The sequence below is a fragment of the Carcharodon carcharias genome, chromosome 13 (assembly GCF_017639515.1).
Source record: "Carcharodon carcharias isolate sCarCar2 chromosome 13, sCarCar2.pri, whole genome shotgun sequence".
Classification (NCBI taxonomy): domain Eukaryota; kingdom Metazoa; phylum Chordata; class Chondrichthyes; order Lamniformes; family Lamnidae; genus Carcharodon; species Carcharodon carcharias.
Genome location: NC_054479.1, coordinates 124122592 through 124145370, shown reverse-complemented (window position 1 = coordinate 124145370; position 22779 = coordinate 124122592). Strand labels below are relative to the sequence as shown.

The window sequence follows — 22779 nt, the reverse complement described above, 5'->3', positions numbered from 1 at the left end:
ATGGCACTTCTGACATGTCTTCTTTCTTCCTTAACCGAGGTTTCCCACCCACTGTGGTTGACAGGGCCCTCAACCATGTCCGACTCATCTCCCCCATCTCTGCCCTGACACCTTCCCTTCTCTCCCAGAACCATTAGGGCCTGCCCTCTTGTCCTCACTTTTCACCCCAAAAGCCTCCATATTCAAAGGATCATCCTCCGGCGTTTCCGCCAACTCCAGCATGATACCACCACCAAACACATCTTCCCTCACACCCCCTGTCAGCATTCTTTCAGAATTGTTCCCTCTGGGACAATCTGGTCCTCTCCTCCATCACCCCTAACACCTCATCCCCATCCCACCGTACCTTCCCATGCAATCGCAGTAAATGCAACACCTGCCCCTTTACCACCTTCCTCCTCACTGTCCAAGGGCCCAAAAACTCCTTTCAGGTGAAGTCATGCTTCACTTGCACCTCCTTCAATGGTCCATTGCATTTGTTGCTCTTAATGCAGTCTCCTCTACACTGGGGAGGCCAAGCGCGGACTGGGTGATCACTTTGAGGAACACCTTTGGTCTGTCCGCAAGCATGACCGAGACCTTCCTGTCGCTTGCCATTTCAACACACCATCCTGCTCTCATGCCCACATGTCCGTCCTTGGCCAGCTGCAGTGTTCCAGTGAAGCCCAATGCAAACTGGAGGAACACCACCTCATCTTCCGATTGGGCACTTTACAGCCTTCCAGACTTAACACTGAGTTCAACAACTTCAGACCATGAACTCTCTCCTCTATCTTCATCCCCTTTTAAAAAAAAATATATTTTTACTTTTTATCCACTTATTTTCATTTTTATTCATTGTTTTATCCCCTTTTTTTATCCCTTTTTCTATCCTTTTTCCTCAACCACTGACCCCTCCCCTACCCCAAAAAGGCCCATCTGTTACTTGTTCCATGTTTTTCTTTCAGAGTACTTACCCTTATTCTCCTATTAACACATTCTGCTTCTTACCTTTATGCTGCTATCAGCATGTCCTTTAGCCCTTACCATCACCATTAACACTCCCAGCACCAAAGTTTCTTTTTGTTTAAAAATCTGAAATATTGTGGCATAATTCTATAGGTTAATTGCTGGGTGTTTGGGTTTCTTCTTTAAACGTTAATGGTTCCTAACAGGATCATAACAATATTTAGAAATAACTTTAATAATGCAATAAAGAGTCACATATTCAAGTATTCCAATGACACAAAGACTGGTGACATAGTAAACAGTGTGAACGGGAACGTAGAATTACAAACAGAAATTGATAGGTTAATGGAGTGAAAAAAACTGTGGCAGGTTAATTTTAATGCACGTGGGTGCGAGGTCATAAATTTTGGACAAAAATAGCATCGATATCTGTGTACTATTCAAATAATTAAAAGCAAGAATCAATGGAGGTCAAAACAGATTTAAGAGTCCTGGTACACAAATCACTAAAATGTAGTAGTCAGATACAAAATAATCATAAGGAGGACTGGAGTATTAAAGGAAAAGAGGTTTTGCTATAGCTATACAAAGCCCTGCTTTGACCACATCTGGAAACCTGTGTACAGTTCTTGGCGCTCCACATATATGAGAAAGAAAATACGGGCTTTGGAAGGAGTGCAGCACCGATTCATCAAAATATTACCAGGGCTTCCAAGCATCAGGTTATTAGGAGAAATTGCATAAACTAGGCTTGTATCTTGTGGAATGTAAAAGGTTGAGGGTTATTTTAATTGAGGTTTTTAAGATTTTGAAAGCAATTAATAGGATCTAGAGAAAACCTTTTCTCGCTAGTTTGGCAGAGGGCAGGGTGGGTGGTTCTATTACACTTTAAAATGAGAAGAATTCAAAGAGAAAGTAAGAAACGGTTCCTCAAGAAAAAGATGGTAGAAATGTGAAACTCAGTCCCATAAATAAGAGACAATGCTTGCTCAATTAATTTTAAATCTGAGATTCACTGATGTTTGCTAGCCAAGGGTACAGAAGGATATGGAGCTAAGATATGGATCAGCAATGATCTCATTAAATAGGGGGAAAGCCCTCCAGGGACTGAATGGCTCACTCCTATTCCTATCTTCCAACTGAAGCTCCCCCAACCCTTCTCATGGCCTGTGGATGTTGGTGTTGGGGATTGGGAGGTAAGTTGGAGGGCACCTAATTTGCATGGGGCAGGTGGGCTATAGCTCCACGGTCGGCACATCTCCAGCACCCACCCACTCTAGCCAGGAACCAAGCACTGCAACAGGATCCATCACGAGCTCGTGCAGATTCAGCTGATAACAAGTCAGTTAGACTTGAGGTGCTGCAGTCTTTGTGCTTTTAAAAACAGGCTTGCTGTGGGCCGCTTCCTCATCTGCCTCCTTGTTTTTAAAATTCTTTTCAACCTTGTTGGTCTCCTACACTAAGAGTCTTAACCCTGCACATAGGTTTCAAAGACTTATTACCAGATTTATAAAGTAATAACTCCAATCTTTAATACTCCCGTTCATGTTCAGTCCACAGTGAGTAAAAGGGAATTATTCTCTTCCATCTGGTACTGTCATCTCATGTAAGTCTCAGTTTCAGCTCTTATATATGTACTGTACACAGTGGGTAAAAGGGAATGATGCATGCCTATCTGGTACTGTACTGCCAATGTGTGTCTCAGTGTCAGTACACAGTAATTTGTATTTCTGTAGTGCCTTTCACATCCCAGGTATCCTCAGGAGAGGTGGGGAATGGACAGAGATTAGGAATTAGAGGAATAGTTGAAGCAGATGATGCACGAACAGTGAGATTTCGAGGTGAATTTTCAACATCGGGAGAAGAATAGCCAAGTGGAAGGATTGAGTTCGATGGGAGTGTGACAACTAAAGGATCTAGCCTGATGGTAGCTATGCGGGAAGGGGACAGAAAGTACCAGAACAGAAGGAAGGAGGCTGTGAGTTGCAATGCAGGGCTGGAGGACATTGCCACGGTAGAGAGGAGCAACAGCATGGGGGGGATTTATGAACAGCAGCAAAGATCATGAAATAAAAATATGCACTAAAAATGGTGCCAGGGTGAGAGACATTATTGGGAATAGGTTGGGGGGCATGTGGAGCTCTGGAAGAGTTAGAACATGTTGCAGATGGAGTTCTAGAGGCTAGCAACACGAGGGAGTGACTTATTTCCATCTGTATGGCTTATGTATTCGATCAGTCTCAGACACCTCCCTGCGGAAAAAGCGACAGATTTGCAGCTGACATCAGCACTTTAGCAACGTTCCCTACAAAGGCCACAGTGTGTTGGTTCCATCAACCTACTGACTGAGGCATTGTCTAGGCAAAACAAAGGGATGTTTTATTCACATGATCAGCTGCCAGCTAGAGAATCTGACCCCTCAGCTATTTACTACCAAATCTGCTTTGATAAAATACACATCCAGTTTCCTCTCTCTCTGCTCCTGTTGTACTAAGCATAACACTAAAGCTTTCATATGGTCCATGGCTAACATCGTTCTCCTCACAGATGCTGTTGGATCTTGGGTGCCCATGTTTTTCCAGACGGGGTTATTAGTTGTCTGCTCTGTGACAGATCGGTCAGAAAGTCTGTAATTGAATTTCTATTACAGCTATCAAAATGCACAGGATTTACAAATCAGTGATGTACAGATATTGATTATCTGTGGATCAGCAAAGATTTCATATTCCAACCAGATTAGAGGATGACAGGGAAACAGAGAACCTTGCTGAACTGTTACACGTGAGCATTAAAAAACAAAATCTGCAGATTTAATTCTGATCTTTTTCATTTGTTTTTGGGATGTAGGTGTTGCTGACAAGGCAAGCAATTATTGACAATCCCCAATTACCCTTTAGCGGGTGTCAAGGGGCCTCATTCTTGCAGACCATGTGATACAGGTACACAATTGGTGAAGTCAGGTAGTGGTTTGAGGATTTTGATCCAGCAGTGATATATTTCCAAGTCAGGATGGTGAGAAACTTGGGGGGTAATTTGCAGGTAGTGCTGAACCATGAGCCTGCTGCTTTTGCTCTTCTAGGTAGTAGGGATCATGGGTTTAGATGCTGTTGTCAACTAAGCTTAGGTGAGTTGCTGCGGTGCATCTTATAGGTAGTACACATGGTGCATGCAGATGTTGGAGGGAGTGTATGTTTAAGGTGGTGGATGGTACAAATCAAGCAGGTTGCTTTGACCCTGGATGGTGTCAACCTACTTGAGTGTTGTTGGAGCAGCACTCATGCAAGCAAGTGAAGACTATTCCATCACACTCTTCACTTGTACCTTTTTGATGTTGGAAAGACTTTGGGAAGTCAGGGGCTAAGTCACTCGCTGCAGAATACCCAGCCTCTGATTGCTCTTATAGTCACAGTATTAATATGGCCAGTCCAGTTCAGCTTCCAGCCCAGCATGTTGATAATGGGAGTTTCAGTGATGATAATGCTGTTGAATGTCAAGGAGAGGCATTTAAGACTCTTATCTTGGTGAAGATGGGCATTGCCTGGCACTTCTGTGACACAAATGTTACTTGCATTTCTCAGTCCAAGCCTGAATGTTTTCCAGGCCTTGCTGCATGTAGACAAGGCCTGCTTCATTACCTGACCAGTCATAATTTGTGGGGAGGCGGTGGTGTAGTGGTAGACTAGTAATCCAGAAACCCAGGGTAGTGCAGTGGGGACCCAGTTTCGAATCCTGACATGGCAGAAGGCAGAATTTGAATTCAATAAAAATCTGGAATTAAAAGCCTGATGATGACCATGAAACCATTGTCGATGGCTGTAAAAACCCATCTGGTTCACTAATGTCCTTTAGGGAAGGAAATCTGCTGTTCTTACCTGGTCTGACCCACAACAATGTGGTTGACTCTTAAATGCCCTCTGAACAATGGCAGTTCGCGACAAGCAATAAATGCTGGCCTAGCCAGCAGCACCCACATCCCATGAATGAATAAGAAAAAACAATGGGAACAGAACACTGCAAACATCCCCACTTCTGATCTTATGATGAAGCGAATGTCATTGATGAAGCAGTTTAATATGGTTGGGTCTAGGACACTACCATGAGATACTCCTGCAGTGATGTCCTGGAGCTGAGATGACTGACCTCCAACAACCACAAATATCTCTCTTCCTTTTGTGCTAGATTTGACTCTAGCCAGTAGAGTTGTCCCCGATTCTCATTGAGTTCAATTTTACTAGGGATCCTTGATGCCACATTTGGTCAAATTTTACCTTAATATTAAGGGCAGTCACTCTCATCTCTGGAATTCAGCACTTTTGTCCATGTTTGGAACAAAACTGTAATGAAGTTTGGAGCTGGCTGGTCTTGTTGCAACCCAAACTGAGCACTGATGAGAAAGTTATTGATGAGTAGGTGTTGTTTGATAGCACTGTCAACGACACCTTCCATCACTTTGCTGATGATCGAAAGTAGACTGATGGGGCAATATTGGCTGGATTGGATTTATCCTATTTCTTGTGGACAGGACACAGATGGGCAAATTTCTATTATGTAAGTTGTATGTCAATGTTGCATATGTACTGGAACAGCTTGGCTAAGGGTAGGGCTAGTTCTGGAGCACAAGTCTTCTGTACAATAGTTGGCAGGTTGTCAGGGTCCGCAGGGTTTGTTGTATCCAGTGTGCTTAGCTGTTTCTCGATATCATGTGGAATGAATAAAATTGGCTGAAGGCTGCCATCTGTGATAATAGAGACCTCAGGAGGGGGCTAAGCTGGATCATCCACTCGACCAGGCAAGGATAACAGATTCCCTTCCCTAAATGTTATTAATGAACCAGATGAGCTTTTACGACAATCTGGTAGTTTTATGGTCACCATTACTGATACTCGCTATTTACTCTAGACATATTTAATAAACTAAATCTAAATTCCCCAGCAGCGTGGTAGGATTTGGACTCACATCTCCGTATCATTAGTCTGAGCCTCTGGATTACTCATCCATCAACATAACCACGATGATACCATACCCTGTAAAAGATACTTAGATATGTTTGTGGATTGAGAAAGGATTAAAGTACAAGGGGTGAAAGTGGCTAGTGAGGTTGAGAAATATGGTGAGAAGACAGTTGGGTGGTTGAGAAATGCAGTGAGAAGGTGGATTGGTGGGGTTGATGGATATGGTGAGCAGGTGGGGTTGAGATCTTTAAAGTGCCATGGGTTTTTAAAGAATTAAACGGTCTCTCTGTAAATATTTTTACTTTGTGATAGAAAATTGACTCAAATAGTAACAACTTGGAATAATCAAGGATCCCAAAGCATTGTTTACAGTTAGCTGCACAATTCAGTCAACCGGTGGTAGCACTATTGATTCATTGCAAAGTCGAGAGAGGTAACATTAAATAGTACTGAGAAAGCAAAAGATCCTGTTAGAAATTAAACCCAGAGTTTTGATTGACAACGCATTGGGGGCAGGGAAAGAGATAGTAAAAGTTTATTCGAATCAGGTCAAACCTCTCACTCATTACCAGGTAAGGTGAGAGTGACCGCCCTTGATATGAATGCAACCTTTGACCCAGTGTGGCATCAAGGAGCCCTTGCAAAATTGAAGTCAATGGGAATCAGGGAAAAAAACTTTCCACTAGTTAGAGTCATACCTAGTTCAAAGGAAGATGGTGGTGATTGCTGTTGTTGGAGGTCAGTCATCTCAGCCTCAGGACATTGCTGCAGGAGTTCCTCAAGGTAGTGTCCTCAGCCCAGTCATCTTCAGCTGTTTCATCAATGACCTTCCTTCCATCAGAAGGTCAGAAGTGGGGATGTTTGCTGATGATTGCACAATGTTCAGCACCATTTGCGATTCCTCACGTACTGAAACAGTCTGTGTCCATATTGTTACACCCAGCTGAAAAGTGGTAGAATAGTTTCCTTCTCTTTCTGCTTCTCGATTGACCGCAACAGGTGTTTTAAAAGAATTGGATTGCCAACCTAGTGAGTATTTAACTGTTTAAGTGCTGTGATGCACACAAACAGGTTTTCCCATAAGTTTTAAAAGAAAAGGAAACGGTGTCAATTGTCCTTAACACCTCAGATCAAAAATAATAAAAACACTCCAACTAACACATACACGTGCATCCAAGAGATTCTCACACTCACAGGAGGAGGTTATAAGGAGGGAGGGTAGGTTAAATTGCGTTACAGTGTCCAAAAGAAAGTCAATCATATACGAATCCCGTAGCTTGATCACTGGGTGGTTTCAGGTCATGTTCGCTGATTTTTTTGGATCCTATGCAAAGGTGATTTAAAGTCTTGACGGACAATTTGCCCTTTCATCTGAAGTCAACAGCTGTTTGGTTTACATTGAAGATGTTGCCTGTGGTGTTTGGCGGGTCAGATACAGACAGGACACATGCTTGAAGAATGGCTAGAGAGAGAGAGAGGGGCCATGTGTTCTCTTCTCACTGCTACCCACTCATGGTCAGTCTGATTCTGGGAAAGCAGTGTCTTTTTTAGCACAAAGCATTAGCATTAGCCATTCACAAACTAACCAGTTGCTAAATAAGTCCTGGCAAGCTGCGGAATCCCTCATTCAGATTGGTGGAGCCCTCTCCTCCGCCAGGGTCCATTGTCCAAAATGATTGATGTCCAAATACTGGCTCAGTCTACACTCACCTGAATAAACAGATTATGTCTGGATGTCTGAGAGTGGTTCATTTCCCATGAAAAATCTGGAAAAAAAGTACTGTTGATAACAGCACACTCTTCCTCTGATGGTTCCTTGCCCTCCGTCAAGTGTTGTCATTATTCCAAAGACAAATATATTAGAAAATTCACTGGAGTCACAAAATACCTGATACTGGGTAACCATCTGTGATGACCTCATGCAAACCAGACAATCCTGTGTTGTATTACCCAAAGCCACCCACACCCACCCCTCTATCATTTCAAAGGATGGGATGGTGCAGACCAGGCTTCTCCTGATGCTGATGATTCCAACAGGAAGCAATGGAATAGGGATTCATTAAACCTCTCATTACAATTCACAGGGCAAACAAGTCAAAAGGTCACTTCATTGAACCAGCACTTGATAAATATGGTCACAGACCTGAAATGTTAACTCCATTTTGCCCTCCACAGAGGCTACCTGGCCAGCTGAGTATTTCCAGCAGTTTCTGTTTTTATTTCAGATTTCCAGCACTGCTGAATGTTGATATTGTAACAGCAATGTGGTAATGGCCAGATAATTTATTTTTGTGATATTCATTTCGGGATAAATATTGGCCAGGATGTGAGGAACAACTCCGCTGCTCTCCTTCGAAGTAGTGCCACATGATCTTTTACACCCACCCGTAAGGGGCAGACAGGGTCTTGGGTTTAATATCTCAACTGAATGATGGTATCTCCTGCAGTACTGCACAGCCTTGATTTTGGTGCCCATGTCCTGGAGTGTGACTTAAAGCCACAACATTCAGATTCAGGGGTGAGAATGCTCCCAATTGAACCACAGCTGACATAATATTAGCGTAGAATACCACGAAGAAGAAAAACTTGGAATATTGTTTTCTCCACCTTAGAGCAGAGACAGTTAAATCAAAATATCATTGTGGTTTTCAAAATTATGAAAGGTTTTGAGATTAATAAAGGATTGTTCTTTCTGGCTTGGAAATTAGTGACAGAAACCAAGGAGGCAGACCATCACTGCCATCCCCAGGCAACCTAGAAATGGGCACTAAATGCTGGCTTTGCCAATGAAGTTCATGTCACAAGAAATGAAAGATTAAAAGTTGGATTGACATTGCTCCAGTACACTCCAGCTGCCTCCCTAGTGGTTACATTGTGGTGTAATAACTCTTAATGTACAAAAACTGGGAGCATCTGGTTCTGCTGTACAAAGTACCAGTCGTCATATGTGATTAGTTGCTGTCCTTGAAGCTAATATTGAAGTTAGAAAGCAGACAGATACCGTCAATCTTGATAAAGACAAAATGAAGGGCGTCTTCAACAACAACAAACATTTGCATTTACATACTGCCTTTAACTTGGCAAAATGTCCCAAAGCCCTTCACAAGATTGTTATTAATCAAACTTTGACAATGAGCCACAGGAGCAGGTATCAGGGCAGATGACCAAAAATTTGGTCAAAGAGGAATGTTTTCAGAAGTGCCTTAATGGAGGAGAGAGACAAGAGGTTTAGACTGCAAATTACAGAATTTATAGCTGAAGACAAGGCGGCCAAAGATGGAGGGCTTAAAATCAGGGATGCTCTAGAGGCCAGAATTGGAGTAACGCAGGTATCTTGGAGGATTGTTGGGCTGCAAAGATTAGAGCTATGGAGCGGAGAGGTCACAGAGATATTGAAAACATCTCTGATGAACATTTTAAAATGAAGGTGTTGCCATACCAATCTAGATCAGCAAGCACATGGATGATGGTGAGCAGGGCTTAACTACAGGCAGCCAAGTTTTTGGATGAGTTCAAGTTTTTGGAGGGTGCCAGATGGTAGACAGGCCAGGAGAACATTGGAATAGGCAAATCTAGAGGTAGTAAAAGCATGGGCGAGGGTATTAGCAGAAAATGAGCTGAGGCAGGAATGGTACCTTGATAATGGAGTGACTGTTGCAATAAACCTCAAATGTCTTGATTGTTAAACCATCCCTGTGTTCATCACTGAACCTAGGGGGCACCTACCTTTGTGTGCAGCTTGGCCAGCTGTTTCTCTTCTATATGACTCTGGCTGTATACTCGTTTCTTATACCGGAACTGCAAAAAGGAGAAAGAAGAAAAAGTTACACCAGTAAGTGATGGGGAACTGATGGTGTCATGAGTCAGACGCTGACCTTTCATCTGGACACCTAGTTTCAAACCTAACCATTACAAAGGTTTGCCTTCTGCTGGGTTCTGGATAATCCAGTGGGTTAGAGACTTGCTTCATATTCCTGGGACATGGTTCAACTTGAGCTTACATAGAAGCTGCCAGTCTCCTCTCTGATGAGGTACTTAGTATAAAGTGGAACTTGCAAGATAGCTGCTGTTTGATGAGTAAGACTTTACTTTTGAATTCTGCTAAAATGGCTCATTTCATTCCTTGGCATTTCTCATTTAAAAACCCATAGCTTGAAACGGGAATTGTAATCACCAGCAATGACATTGTACATATTGGAAACAGAGTGAAATCCAACTTGTCCAAACCAGTCTGATCCAGCACTAGCCTCACCCAGCCAAATATTTCAATAACCCTGCATGGCATTCAACTCAACCAGCATCTAAATATATTTAAACTTCCCGAATAAATCACTCAGCTACCTACTGGTGATGGGTCATCTGCCTGAAATATTAACCCTATTTATCTCTGCACAGCTACTGCCTATTTTCTGTTTTTATTTCAGATTACCAGCATCCACAGTATTTTGCTTTTGCACTGAACTATCCCAGCTGTCAGAGCCAGCTGCATGCTCTTCGCTCTAAATGCCAGTGAAAGACTACTTTGAATTCACATTCTCTACTTATTTAACACATATTTAATACTTTGAAAACAAGATTTGCATTTATAGAATGCCTTAAGTGTGTCACAGCCGATGAAATGCTCTTTAAGCAGTGTTATCCAGACAAATGCAGTCACCAATTGGCATATAGCAGGGTCTGCCAAACAGCAAACAAGATGAATAACCGGTTAATCTGATTTTGATCGTGTCGGCTGAGAGAGAAATGTTATCAAGACACCAGGAGAACTCCCTGCACAGCATCTTTTACTTCCACCTGAGCCGACAGATAGGGCTTCAGTTTAACATCTCATCCAAAAGATGTAGCATTATCTGACTACAACACTGACTTGCTAGCCCAAAATATATGCCATGTCCTAGAGTGGGATTTGGACTCACAGTCTTTTATCCTAGAGGCAGGATTGTTGAATGAAGTCCCTTCTTCTCTTTGACTGCATGTTTGAGTTCTGCTGACCTTGCTGACTTATCCCTGTTACACCTGAGGATATTCTTGTTCTCCTCTGCACTCCCTATAAAAGTCATTATATCCCTTTGAAGTGTGATGACTAAAACTGTTCACAGTATTCAAGCACAGTCTTCCCTATACATTACATAGCTTTGAAATGATCTCATAGTCAATACAGGTGGTATTTAATGGAGGAGACCTGAGGAAAACCTCTGTTTATCTCTGCACAGATGCTGCCTGTCCTGCTGAGTATTTCCAGCATTTTCTGGTTTTATTTTAGATTTCCTGCATCCACAGTATTTCGCTTTTGCACTCAACTACCTTTGCTGTCAGGTTATCCTGCACGCCAGAGAGCCAGTAAATGCCCTGTGTCACCTCTTTTAGGGAAGGCCCACCGAATTAAGTGCCACTCAGTCACTTAACTAGACAGCAGTGGGCTTTCCCCGGGATCAAGGGCCCACCAAGAGCTGCCAGCCAATCACAGGCCAGCAGCTCAATTGGATGGCAGCAGCACGGGGAGGCAGCGGCTCTTGCTGGTATGACACCACCTGAGGCCTTATATCATCACTGGGTCCCACGAAGGTGATGGTGGAACGGAGGCTGAGGGGGGTGGGTTGCAGGGGAGGTGGGTGTCCATGGCAAGGTCACGGGGGGGGTGGCTCTCTGCGAAGCCCCCCCTCCCCGAGCCAAGTCACTCGATCAGGCACTTGATTGTCTTTGAACGAGGGTCCCACCCACCTCGTAGAAGGCTGCCTGTCATGCTGTCCACATGGCGAGCCCCCTGCCATCCCAGACACTGGGTTAATACCATTGGCAGTGGGATGAGGCCCTAAGTGGGCATTAATTGTCCACTTAAGGGCCTCAATTGGCAGTTGGGGGTGCTGGTGGTGCTGGTGGTAAGGTCGTCCACGAGCCATCCCACCACAGACTTAATCAGTGAAGTTGGATAGGCAGCAAAGTTCCCTCCAGCCACCCACCCGCCTGATTAAATGACCCCACCTACCAAACTCGCCAAGGCAGAGGGCATTAAATTCCGCTATGTTACTGAACTAGTAATCCAGGGAATATGAGTTTGAGAGCTTGAATTCCATGTCAAAAGTCTGGAAATTAAAAACTGGGATCAGTAAGAGTGACCACAAGCTGTTAAAATATCAGTAAAACCCAACGGGTTTACAAGTTTCCTTTAGAGAAGGAAACCTGCAGTCCATACCCTATCTAGCCTGCACGTGACTCCAGTCTCACAACAACGTGGTTAACCCGTATTTCCCTCTGAGGTGACCGAGCACTGAGGACTCTCAGTTGCTTCAAGACCTTCGAATACAGTGGCTCAAGGAGGTGGCCACTACCATCACCAAGAAGCTAAGGAAGAGCAATATATACAGTTTTAGCAGTTTTACCCACATCCCCAGAATTAATTAGCAAAATTATAAGCCCTGTTGACTATTCTGCTTTGGGAATCCAGCATTCTTTTAGCTTTTTAATAGCTTCACCAGACTGTACACTGTGCTGAGTACTGCAAATCCTTTTCTATGTCTCTCTGTGTACTAATTTAATAAATATTTGTTCTCAGGACGTGCGTGTCACTGAGCATTTATTGCTCAACCCAATGATACGACTGAGTGGCTTGATAGGTTTTTTTTAACTGAATTCAAATCCCCGATCTGCCACAGCGGGATATGAACTCACATTCTTTGAATTATTAATGCAGCACCATTGCCACACACCTAACTGCATCTTTATACCAATAACAGAGTCCACGGAAGTCATGATTGTGGAGTTACCATTGAAAAAGTAGATTCTATGGAGCAAGTTTGAACTGTTGCATTCTGCAAAGTTTAATTATGTGATTCCAAAAGTGAGGGAAGAGAGGGAAGAGGAGTGGACCGACTTGATACAAGTCAAACACACTGCGAATGGGAAACAGGGGACTATGCCTGGGACTAACAACAGAATTAATCTGACAATATACATAAATTAATATGGAGAGAGGTCAGGGCCCAACTACATTCTGGCATAGAGACATTAATTGTTATTGTGGGCTAGCTATTATCTACTGATCCAGCACTTCAAAGATTCTTTGTGCCCGTGTCATCTGTTTTGAATTAGATATCTATTCTGCAGAGAGGATTAACCCTTCTGTTTACATCTAATTACATTCCATATTAAGTGAGAATTTTTCTTTAAATTAATTTGCAGCATGTTAACTACAATCCTTTTCCCACATCACTTCCACCAATGTCATTTTCCCTCTTCCCCTCTTGCCGAAACCGATAACAAAATTGACCATTCCTCATTTTTGAGCCTATGTTACAAATGTCTGGAGGCTATTCAACCACAGAGGGGATCGCTGCCAAGCATGTTGTCCTCACTTGGACTCGCCACGCACCAATATCAATGATATGAAGGAAGTAGGTTTCCTTTAATGCTGAAATGGAAAGGCACAGTTTTTGTGACTATGTGAGTTATTTGTAAGGCTCCCCTTCTGGATAAGAGTAGTGTCCTTACAAGCCATGTGTAGGGCAGTGGGATCGGCTTTGGATTGCTCTATCATAGGGTTGGTACTGACACTTGAGCTAAATGGCCTCCTTCTATGTTGTCAGCTCCTATGGTTGCCAGGTGCATGTCATATTGGATTGTCACCACATTGAAACACCCCACCACTCCACAACCATTTTCCCAGAAGTCCAAGGTGTTTCTTAAAATATTTAAATGGAGGGGGTGATGAGGATCAGGTGAAAGGAGAAGAGCCAATTGGTACTTACTCCATTACATAATTCATTATCTGGGTGGCTAAGGATTCTAGGCGGCCGTTGCTTTTCCATCACTGGCAAAAGAGGATTGTGGGTATTTTTCCTCACAGGCACCTTCTAACTCTCAGGTAGTATGTGGGTGAAGGAAGAAGTATACTGATTTCTAACTTGGCACCCTCCTTTTCATGCGCTTACATCAGATGTGAAATATGTCAGCATATGCTCAGTGGGTAGCACTCTTGCCTGAGTCAGAAGCCTGCGAGTACAAGCCCTTTTCGACCAAGGCAGGCAGGAAGAGCTGACAAGTCTGCCAGCACCGCAATGTGTGTCTACCTCTAGGCAGTTGATCTGCCCCCTGTCACATCAGGAGACTGGGATCCAACTGGAAAATCTCAGTCGCCCTCCTAAACTTATCTTTAACAAAGCTCGTGATGAGCCTGATTGCCTGTCTGCCTCATGAGGGCGGACAGGTTTCCCAGGCACTGAGCTGGTTCCCCAAAAAGACCAGTGCCCAGGACTGACATGCTGGCTGGCGCCTGTATTTTCAGGCCCTCTCTCTGGCCTCAGTTTCCGGCTTTGGGTAGCTTGAAAATTCAACCCATTGTAGTTAAAGAGAAGTGTGAAATATTGGATAGGATGAATATAGTGAGAGATGATATATAAAGGGATTTAGTATCTTTGGAGTTAGATAAATTGCCAGTACCAGTCTACTCAGAGAAGCAAAGGAGAAAATAACAGAGGTTCTGATCATCATTTTGCAGTTCTCTCCAGCTACAGGCGTGGCACTGGAGAACTGCTGTTATTATACTGTTTAAAAAAGAGAGGAAGATATAGACTGAGTAATTATAAGCCAGTCCAGCCTGCCTCGGTGGTGAGAAAATTATTGGACAAAATTCTGAGAGGCAGTATAAATACAGTGGTCACTTAGAAAGGCACGGATAATCAATGACAGTCAGCATGGATTTGTTAAGGAAAAGTCATGCGGACTAACCTGATTGAATTTGTTTGAGGAGGTAACAAGGACGCTCAATGTAGGCAGTGCCAGTGACGTAGTCTACATGGATTTTAGCAAGGCTCTTGACAAGATCTTACATTGCAGACTGGTCAGAAGAGCAAAGTTCCATGGGGCAGAATTTTTCGTCCTGTGGGCAGGTGCACACCCCACCTGAACGGGAGTGAAATAGTGCACGATAACATCGAGCGAGCATCCCAATGTCATCGTGCACTCTCACGATCTTTCAGTTGGTCGGCGCAGGCGAGAGTCGGCAGTGCACCCGCTGACAATTAAGAGGCCCATTAAGGCCTTGAAGTAGTTAATAACGTTGGGTTTTTCGCTGCCTGCTCAGCTGTTTGGTGGGTGGGCAGGTGAAGGGATCAGGCGGCCTTTGCATTTTTAACGAAACCTCATACTAAAACAACAATAACAAATTTTCAACATCCTTTTTTTGCATGCTCCTCTTCACGTGACTGAGTCACATGTGGGGACATATTTATCTCATATGTAAAATCATTACTTTTCCGGTTAAAAATCCTCAGCTCCCTGAGGCAGCTCTGGGCCTTCAGGGAGATTTCACTGAGTGTACCTGCGTGCATGCACAGACTTCAGCGCTCGCGGTCCTCCCACCCCCATCCCGGCAGTGCTGAGGTTGTCAGCGCTCATTTCACACTGGCTGGCTGGCTGTTAACTGGCCAGCTATGTGAAATCACGGTCAGGGCCCGGTCAAGGGCAGTGGACAGTTGCGCAGCTACTCCCAGGCCTGTCCAAAGAGGGGAAAATCCCCCCCGCAATGGTATCCAAGGGAAAGAGACAAAAAGGATCCACAATTTGCTGAGAGGCAGGAAGGATTAGATGGGGGCTGTGGGGGTATTTTTCATCCAGAGGGTGATGAGCTGCCTGTGGATGATACAAGCAGAAACCCTCACAGCATTTTAAGAATAGTTCGATATGCACAAACCTATAACATGACGCACCAAAAGCTGGAAAGTGGGTTTAGACTGGATAGCTGTTTTGCAGCCAGCACCAATGTGATGGGCTGAATGGCCTCCTTCTGTGACCATAAATTTTCAATGGCCAGGATTTTCTGGCCCCATCATGGTGGGACCCATTTCGAGACGTCCAGCGGCCCAGCCAAATGTCCGTTGACTTTCAGCGGGACTGGACGATCCTAGCAGCAGGCGGGGGCAGGAAATCCCACCCAAAGTTCCTGCTACTAAACGTAGATCGATGTAACCCAGCGATTTTAAAATACTGAGAGAAATGAACAAGTGGTTCAAGTTGGACTGTAAGCTCCAAGCGAAGACGTGAACAAAGAACTAACAAGTCTCAAACACGATTGGAGAGAAGATTCAATAACCGATGACAGCGGCTCAGAGGACCTTTAACGTGGCAGCTTCTCTCAGACCATAGGTAACCCAGAGTAATATCTCCATAGCAGTCTGACGACCGAAAGATATGGGGAGAAATGACTAGATAGGGCTGAGGGGATATCATGGAAATGTAGGGAGGCAGGATTGAGGAATAAGGTGGGAACATAGAGTTGAGGGATATGGTGAGAACATGGGCCAGTGAGGATGAGATCTATCTTGGGTCGTATGTTTTTTCCTACAAAAATTCTTTTTACTGCATTTGACAGTGAGGATTCACGAATAATTGCATAAACGTGCAGAAATAATCTGTCCCCTTCAATAACTTTGTGTACAGGTCTGGGATACCACAAGCGCAGCACCGTAATAGTTATTATTCTGTTTCTGTAGCAAATTAACACAAGAGTTAAACAAATGGGACGGGTTTTAATTGCACACCATACAGGTTTGGCTTTGCTGTGTATTGTTTCCTGCTGAGATAAGTGACATCTCATGATAAAACATTTAATAAACTCGTTGTCACAAAATAATTGAGATAAAGGTAATAATTGTTGGTTCAGTGACAAAACAGACACTTCCTATTGAAGCTCACTGAAGCCTGATATCCATTTCTGCACCAATCGGTGCTAACTGTGAGGACAACACAGCTGATCCCACAGCAGAGAACATTATTTGCAGGGACCAGCTGAGGCAGCAGACCAGGTACCAGTTTCACTTCTGAGACCTGGGAATGGGTTTTGCCAACCCAACATCACAGGGTCAAGAGGGGGATGCGGGGGAGGGGCACGGCGGGATCCAAATTTAGGATTCCTGCGCCCCCTTCCAGGCATGTAGTATTTTTAAGGGCACGGGATAAGGGTGCAGCTCTTGAGTCCACAGCAGCAATCCCAATGCTTGCGGCTCCTTTGCAGGAGGGGGGTGATTTCAGACCCCTGCAATTTTCATGGAGTCAGGCCAGCTTCATAAGGTGATATGTGCATACCAGCTCAGAGGTGCCATGAACCATTTCTGGAATCCAGAACATTTTGACAGGTAAGTTTAAAAGAAACCTTTAAATTGAACAGCATTGTTAAAGTGGACAAGTCTTTCAGATGCATTAGATTAATTTGTCAGGTGGAAAAAGTGTTCTTCTGCATTCAACAGTACTGAGATTCAGATTTCACTATGTCAATTGCACCCTGTGCTTTAACCTTTTCATAGACTGACAGATCAGGCACCTGTTCAGCTTTTGAAGCAGTGGAACAGTTTAGCTATTTGAAAGGCTTTAATGTATTCAGCTCAGGTGGTTTTATTGACACAGTTGTGCAATGGAATCACATTTATTATGCATGGCAGAGCTACAAACCCATTATTAGATTCAGATCATCAGGGGCTTTTAATAAAGTTATCAAGGGGACTGTGAGCTTTGTTTAAATTCACAGTTTTATGACCACTTAATGGGATTAAGGTTTTTTTCTAAGTGGAGTTTGAATTGCTTTTTTTTTTAAGGTTTCATGAGTATCTCAAAGACATCACAATGTTATTACTGGATTCAAGGTCTGTCTATAGTGGACACTGCTGAGTGCGCATGGGAGAGTATGGGGGCATGGGGGATATGCAGGTACCATGGTGCGGCATGGAGTTTGGGAGGATGAGTGGGGGTGGTAGGGTCTGTGGGAGGGCCTGATGTTGAGGGCTGAGGACTAGGGTGCCTAATACTTATGTACAGAACTGGACCAGTGTCCCATTAAATGGAGGTGGGCCATCTAACCTGTCTGCCTCAGCATCTGCCCGCCTCCATTACCATCTCTGCTTTGGGAGGCAGTGGTCCTGGATCCAGCGTACCTCCACCACCCCATCATGAAACTAGAGTGAGCGGGCACTGCAGGGGAAGGAGGCAGGATTAAAAAAAAAAATCGGAAAATCTCCCGACTTGCAATTCCCACCTCAAAGGGGAAAGTCTGGCCCTTGGGGTGAAATTCAGACAAACAGGGGTCTCCTCCCTAATAAAGGTGCTGGGGGAGCATTGATTAGCCATTGAGCATGAAATTCTTTCTGAGAAGCCACACAAAACAGGCAACGGTGACTTGGCAGCTCGTTTTACTTTCCATCCAATTTTCTTTTCCATGAAGAGTTTCAGGCAGAATGTTAAGCAGGCTGCTAATTTACTATTGCTGATCTCCCTGTGCTGCCCCAGATGAATTTCATCGCGTCTGAGGTAAAACCTGAATATTACCAGCTGAGCCAGAACAGGTGGGCCCAAGGTCCGAATGCAACTGGACCTCAGGCCACATTTAAATTAGACCAATGAACTATTGACACCTAAAGTGCTGGAAAAGCAGATATCAATGTCAGGCCACTGCAATGCTGGTGGTGACCCTCGGGTACATCCCAGGAGGAGGTGGGAGCAGCTTTCCAGGCAAGGCCCCATGCCTGATCCATTTACCACTGACTCATTTTGATAAAGGTTCTTCAACAAGAATTAGTTTAAAGTATAAAAGGAAAAGCTTGTCAGAAAGGTATAATGATAATCATGGGAGTTTTTAAAATCTATAGACTGGAAAAATCAGATAGGCAAAGATAGCATAGATGAGGAGTTTATAGACTGTTTTAAAGATAGTTTCTTTGAACAGCACATTCTCAAGCCAACCAGAGAGCAGGCTATACTAGACCTGGTGTTGTGCAACGAGATAGGGTTAATTGATAACTTCATAGTGAAGGCATCCCTAGGTAGCAGTGATCATAATATGATTGAATTTTACATTCAGCCTAAGAGAGAGAGGAGTGGGTCCGAGATGAGTATTTTAAACTTAAATAAGGGCAAAGCTAGCTAAAGTGAACTGGCAAATGAGGTTCAAGGATAGGCTAATAGAGATGCAATGGCAGACTTTTAAATGGTTATTTCAGAATACACAGAATATATATATTGCAATGAGAAACAAAATTTCTGAGGGTGGATCCATCATCCGTGGTTAATTAAAAAAGTTAAAGACAGCATTGAACTTAAAAGAAAAGATATGTAATTTCAAAAAGATGGGTGGCAGATCAGAAGACTGGACAGAATATAAAGGACAGCAAAGAACAACAAAAAGATTAATGAGGAGGGAAAGATTAGAGTACGAGAAAAAGATAGCTAGAAATATAAAGATGGATAGTAAGAGTTTCTATAGATATTTAAATAAGAAAAGAGTTAAACAAAGTGTGTTGGTCCTATAGAAAGTGAGTCTGGGGAATTAATAATGGAAAATAAGGAGATGAATTGAACCAGTATTTTGCATCGGTCTTCACTATAGAGGACACAAGTAACATCCCAGAAATAGCCGGAAATCAATAAATGGAAGGGAGGGAGGAACTCAGGAAAATTACAATCACCAGGGAAGGGGTGTTGAGCAAGTTGTTGGAGCTGTGGGCTGGCAAATCCCTGGGTCCTGATGGACTTCATCCTTAGGGGCTTGAAAGAAGTGGCTAGTGATGCATTGTTTTTAATTTTCCAAAAATCCCTGGATTTGGGGAAGGTCCCATTACATTGGAAAAGAGCAAATGAATCCTTTATTCAAAAGGGGGGGTGGGAGATGGAAAGCAGGAACCTACAGGCCAGTTAGCTTAATATCTGTCATAAAGAAAATGTTAGAAGCTATTATTAAAGATGTTATGGCAGGGAATTTAGAAAATTCAAGGTAATCAGGCAGAGTCAACATGGTTTTGTGAAAGGGAAATCATGTTTCACCAATTTATTGGAGTTCTTTGAAAGAATCACATGTGGATAAAGGGGAACTGGCGGATAGACTGTACTTAGGTTTCCAGAAGGCAGTTGATAAAGTGCCACATCAAAGGTTATTGCAAAAAATAAAAGTTCATGTTGTATGGGGTAACATATTGGCATGGATAGAAGATTGGCTAGCTAACTGGAAGCAGAAGGTAGCCACAAATGGGTCATTTTCTGGTTGGCAGGATGTAGTGAGTGGTGTGCCACAGGGATCAGTGCTGGGGCCTCAACTTTTTACAATTTATATAAATGACTTGGATAAGGGGACTGAAGGTTTGGTTGCTAAATTTGCTGATGACACAAAGATACGGAGGAAAGTAAGTTGTGAAGAGGACGTAAGGAGGCTACAAAGTGACAGATAGGTTAAGTGAGTGGGAAAAGATCTGGCAAATGGAGTATAATGTGGGCAAATGTGAAACTGTCCATTTTGGCAGGGAGGATAAAAAAACATGTTATCTAAATACTGAGAGGTTGCAGAGCTCTGAGATTCAGAGGAATCTGTGTGTCCTTGTGCATGAATCACAAAAGGCGAGTATGCAGGAACAGCAAGCAATTGTTTATTGGGAGGGGAATTGATTACAAAAGTAGGAAATTATGCTCCAGTTATACAGGGCACTCGTGAGACCACATGTGGAGTACTGTGTACATTATTGATCTCCTTATGTAAGGAAGGATGTGCATGCATTAGAAGCAGTTCAGACAAGGTTTACTGGACTAATAGCAGGAATCGGTGAGTTGTCTTATAATGAAAGGCTGGACAGGTTAAGTGTGTATCACTGGAGTTTAGAAGAGTAAAAAGCAACTTGATTGAAACCTTTAAGATTCTGAGGGGTCTTGTCAGAATGGATGTGGAGAGGATGTTTCCACTTGTAGGAGAATCTAAAATTAGGGGTTATAGTTTAAAAATAAGGGGTTGCTCATTTAAGACAGAGATGAGGAGAAATTTTTTCTCTCAGGGGGTCATGAGTTTTTGGAACTCTCTTCCTCAAAAGGCAGTGGAAGCAGAGTCTTTGAATAGTTTTAAGGCAGAGCTTGATAAACAAGGAGGTGAAAGGTTATTGGGAGTAGACAGGAATGTGGAGTAGAGGTTACAATCAGATCAGCCATGAAGGGCCAAGTGGCCTACTCCTGCTCCTAATTCATATGTTCATATTTACCCTTTTTATAGACGTGCCTTGAGCAGGTAGTAATAAGCCCCATGACTATAGTAATAGGGCCAAATCTTAAGCAGATGAGTGGAGGCCATCACTACTAAACTGGTATGGCTTATGCCCATTTTACACCTACAAAACAGGCACAGCACATATAAAATTATACCCCTCTGTCTTTTCACCCACTGGTAGGTGGGATTAAATTGAGCCCAGGAACAAGGGAAATGGTTTCCTCTCTTTGATGGGAGATTGGGTGGGACAGTGATCAGATGTGAGCCTTCACTCACTGGGAGTTAGCTTCAAATCCATTGTGCAGACAGAAGGGCATTGTTATCTCCTCTCTGATGGGGTCTAGATCAGATACTGTCCTTTCAACTCTGGAACATGAGGCAGAGGGAGACTGAGAGGAGGATGGTGGAAAGGAGAGCATAGTTGTGGAATGGAGAGGAAGGAGAGTCAAAACAGCGAGCATGTAGAGGATGGAATGGGTGGAGCAGAAAAGGTATTGGGAAGAGATTGGGATGGAGGGAGGATGAAAAGAGGGAGAAAGTATGAATTCTTAGGTGGATACCTGGAATGGTTATGAAGAAAGATCAAGAGAGTAAGGTTTATTACCTGAGGCTGAATCAGAGTGTTCACAACCTTAGCATATCTGACCCAGAGATGAGCTTCTGACCATATGTTTGCACCATCACTGCCTATTACCACATCTAAAACATGGCCTGATCACCAGCACCTCCACCATCCCAACCCCAGCTCATCTGCTGAAACTATCATCCATGCCTTTGTTGCTTCTAGATTTGGCTATTCAAACATACTCCTGTTCAGCCTCCCATCTTCCATGCCACATAAATTTGAGATCATCCAAAACTCTGCGTCCCATATCCTGATTCCCAGCAAGCCCCATTCACCCTTCACCCTCTGTGCTCACTGATTTATCTTAGCTTCTGGTCTGGCAACAACAGAATTCTAAAATTCTCGTCCTTGTTCTCAAACCCCTCCTTATTTCTCTAATCTCTGAAAACCTACAGCCCTTCAGGATACCTGCACTCCTCTTATTGTTGCCTCTAGAGCATCCCTGATTTTAACTGCTGCACTCTTGGTGGCTTTCAGTTGCCAAGCATCTAGGCTCTAGCAATCGCTCCCGAAACCTCTCTGCCTCTTTACCTCTCTTTTCTCCTTTAAGATGCTCCCTAAAACCTCCCGGAGAAAATGCCAAATTTTATTCGCTAATACTCCTGTTAAGTACCTTAGGGACAGTTCACTATGTTAATAGCACCGTATAACTATAAGCTGCTGTAAGCACAGATGTGATGACCTTCCCCCATGCTATATGCTTTAGGGATGGGCAATAAATGGGCCCACAGCCAGCGAAGCCCACATCCCCTGAATGAATTTTTAAAAACTGCATGTATTTCAGGTACTATAAGTGCACACAAGTAGACGTGAGATGTGAAAATGGGGTTGGAGGGGGAAGGTGGCGCACAGCCTGCGCTGATCCCCAAAACAATACACCTTAGGCTTGGCATAGGCCTACAATAAATGATTGGAATAAACGCTGCCTCTCCCTCACAATGAGTGCCACCCACCCTCACTCCACAAACATCTTGCAGACTCCCACTGCGTGAAGAAATTTGGGCCTGGTTAAGAGGGTTTCTTCACCTGCGAGCATTCTTGGTTAGCCTATGCTCAAGCACCTTCACCTGCAAGTTAGAAGAACATGGGTTCAAGCCCCACTCCAGAGACTTGAGAACATGACACTCAACTGCCATACTGAGGGAGTGCTGCACTGTTTTTTGGAAGAGATGTTAAACCAAGGCCCTGCCTTTCTTTTGAGGTGAATGCAAAAGATCCCATGGTGCTACTGGAAGAAGAGCAGGGAAAAT

At 43.6% G+C, this 22779-nt stretch overlaps 1 protein-coding gene across 1 annotated transcript in view; it reads right to left on the bottom strand.

Annotated features, from left to right (window-relative positions):
* shank3a (SH3 and multiple ankyrin repeat domains 3a) overlaps nucleotides 1-22779 on the bottom strand; it is a 773648-nt gene that overhangs the window by 654315 nt on the left and 96554 nt on the right. Inside the window, exon 3 of the mRNA XM_041203533.1 lies at nucleotides 9627-9698. Within this exon, the coding sequence (XP_041059467.1) occupies nucleotides 9627-9698 (72 nt within the window). The remainder of the gene's footprint in view (nucleotides 1-9626; nucleotides 9699-22779) is intronic.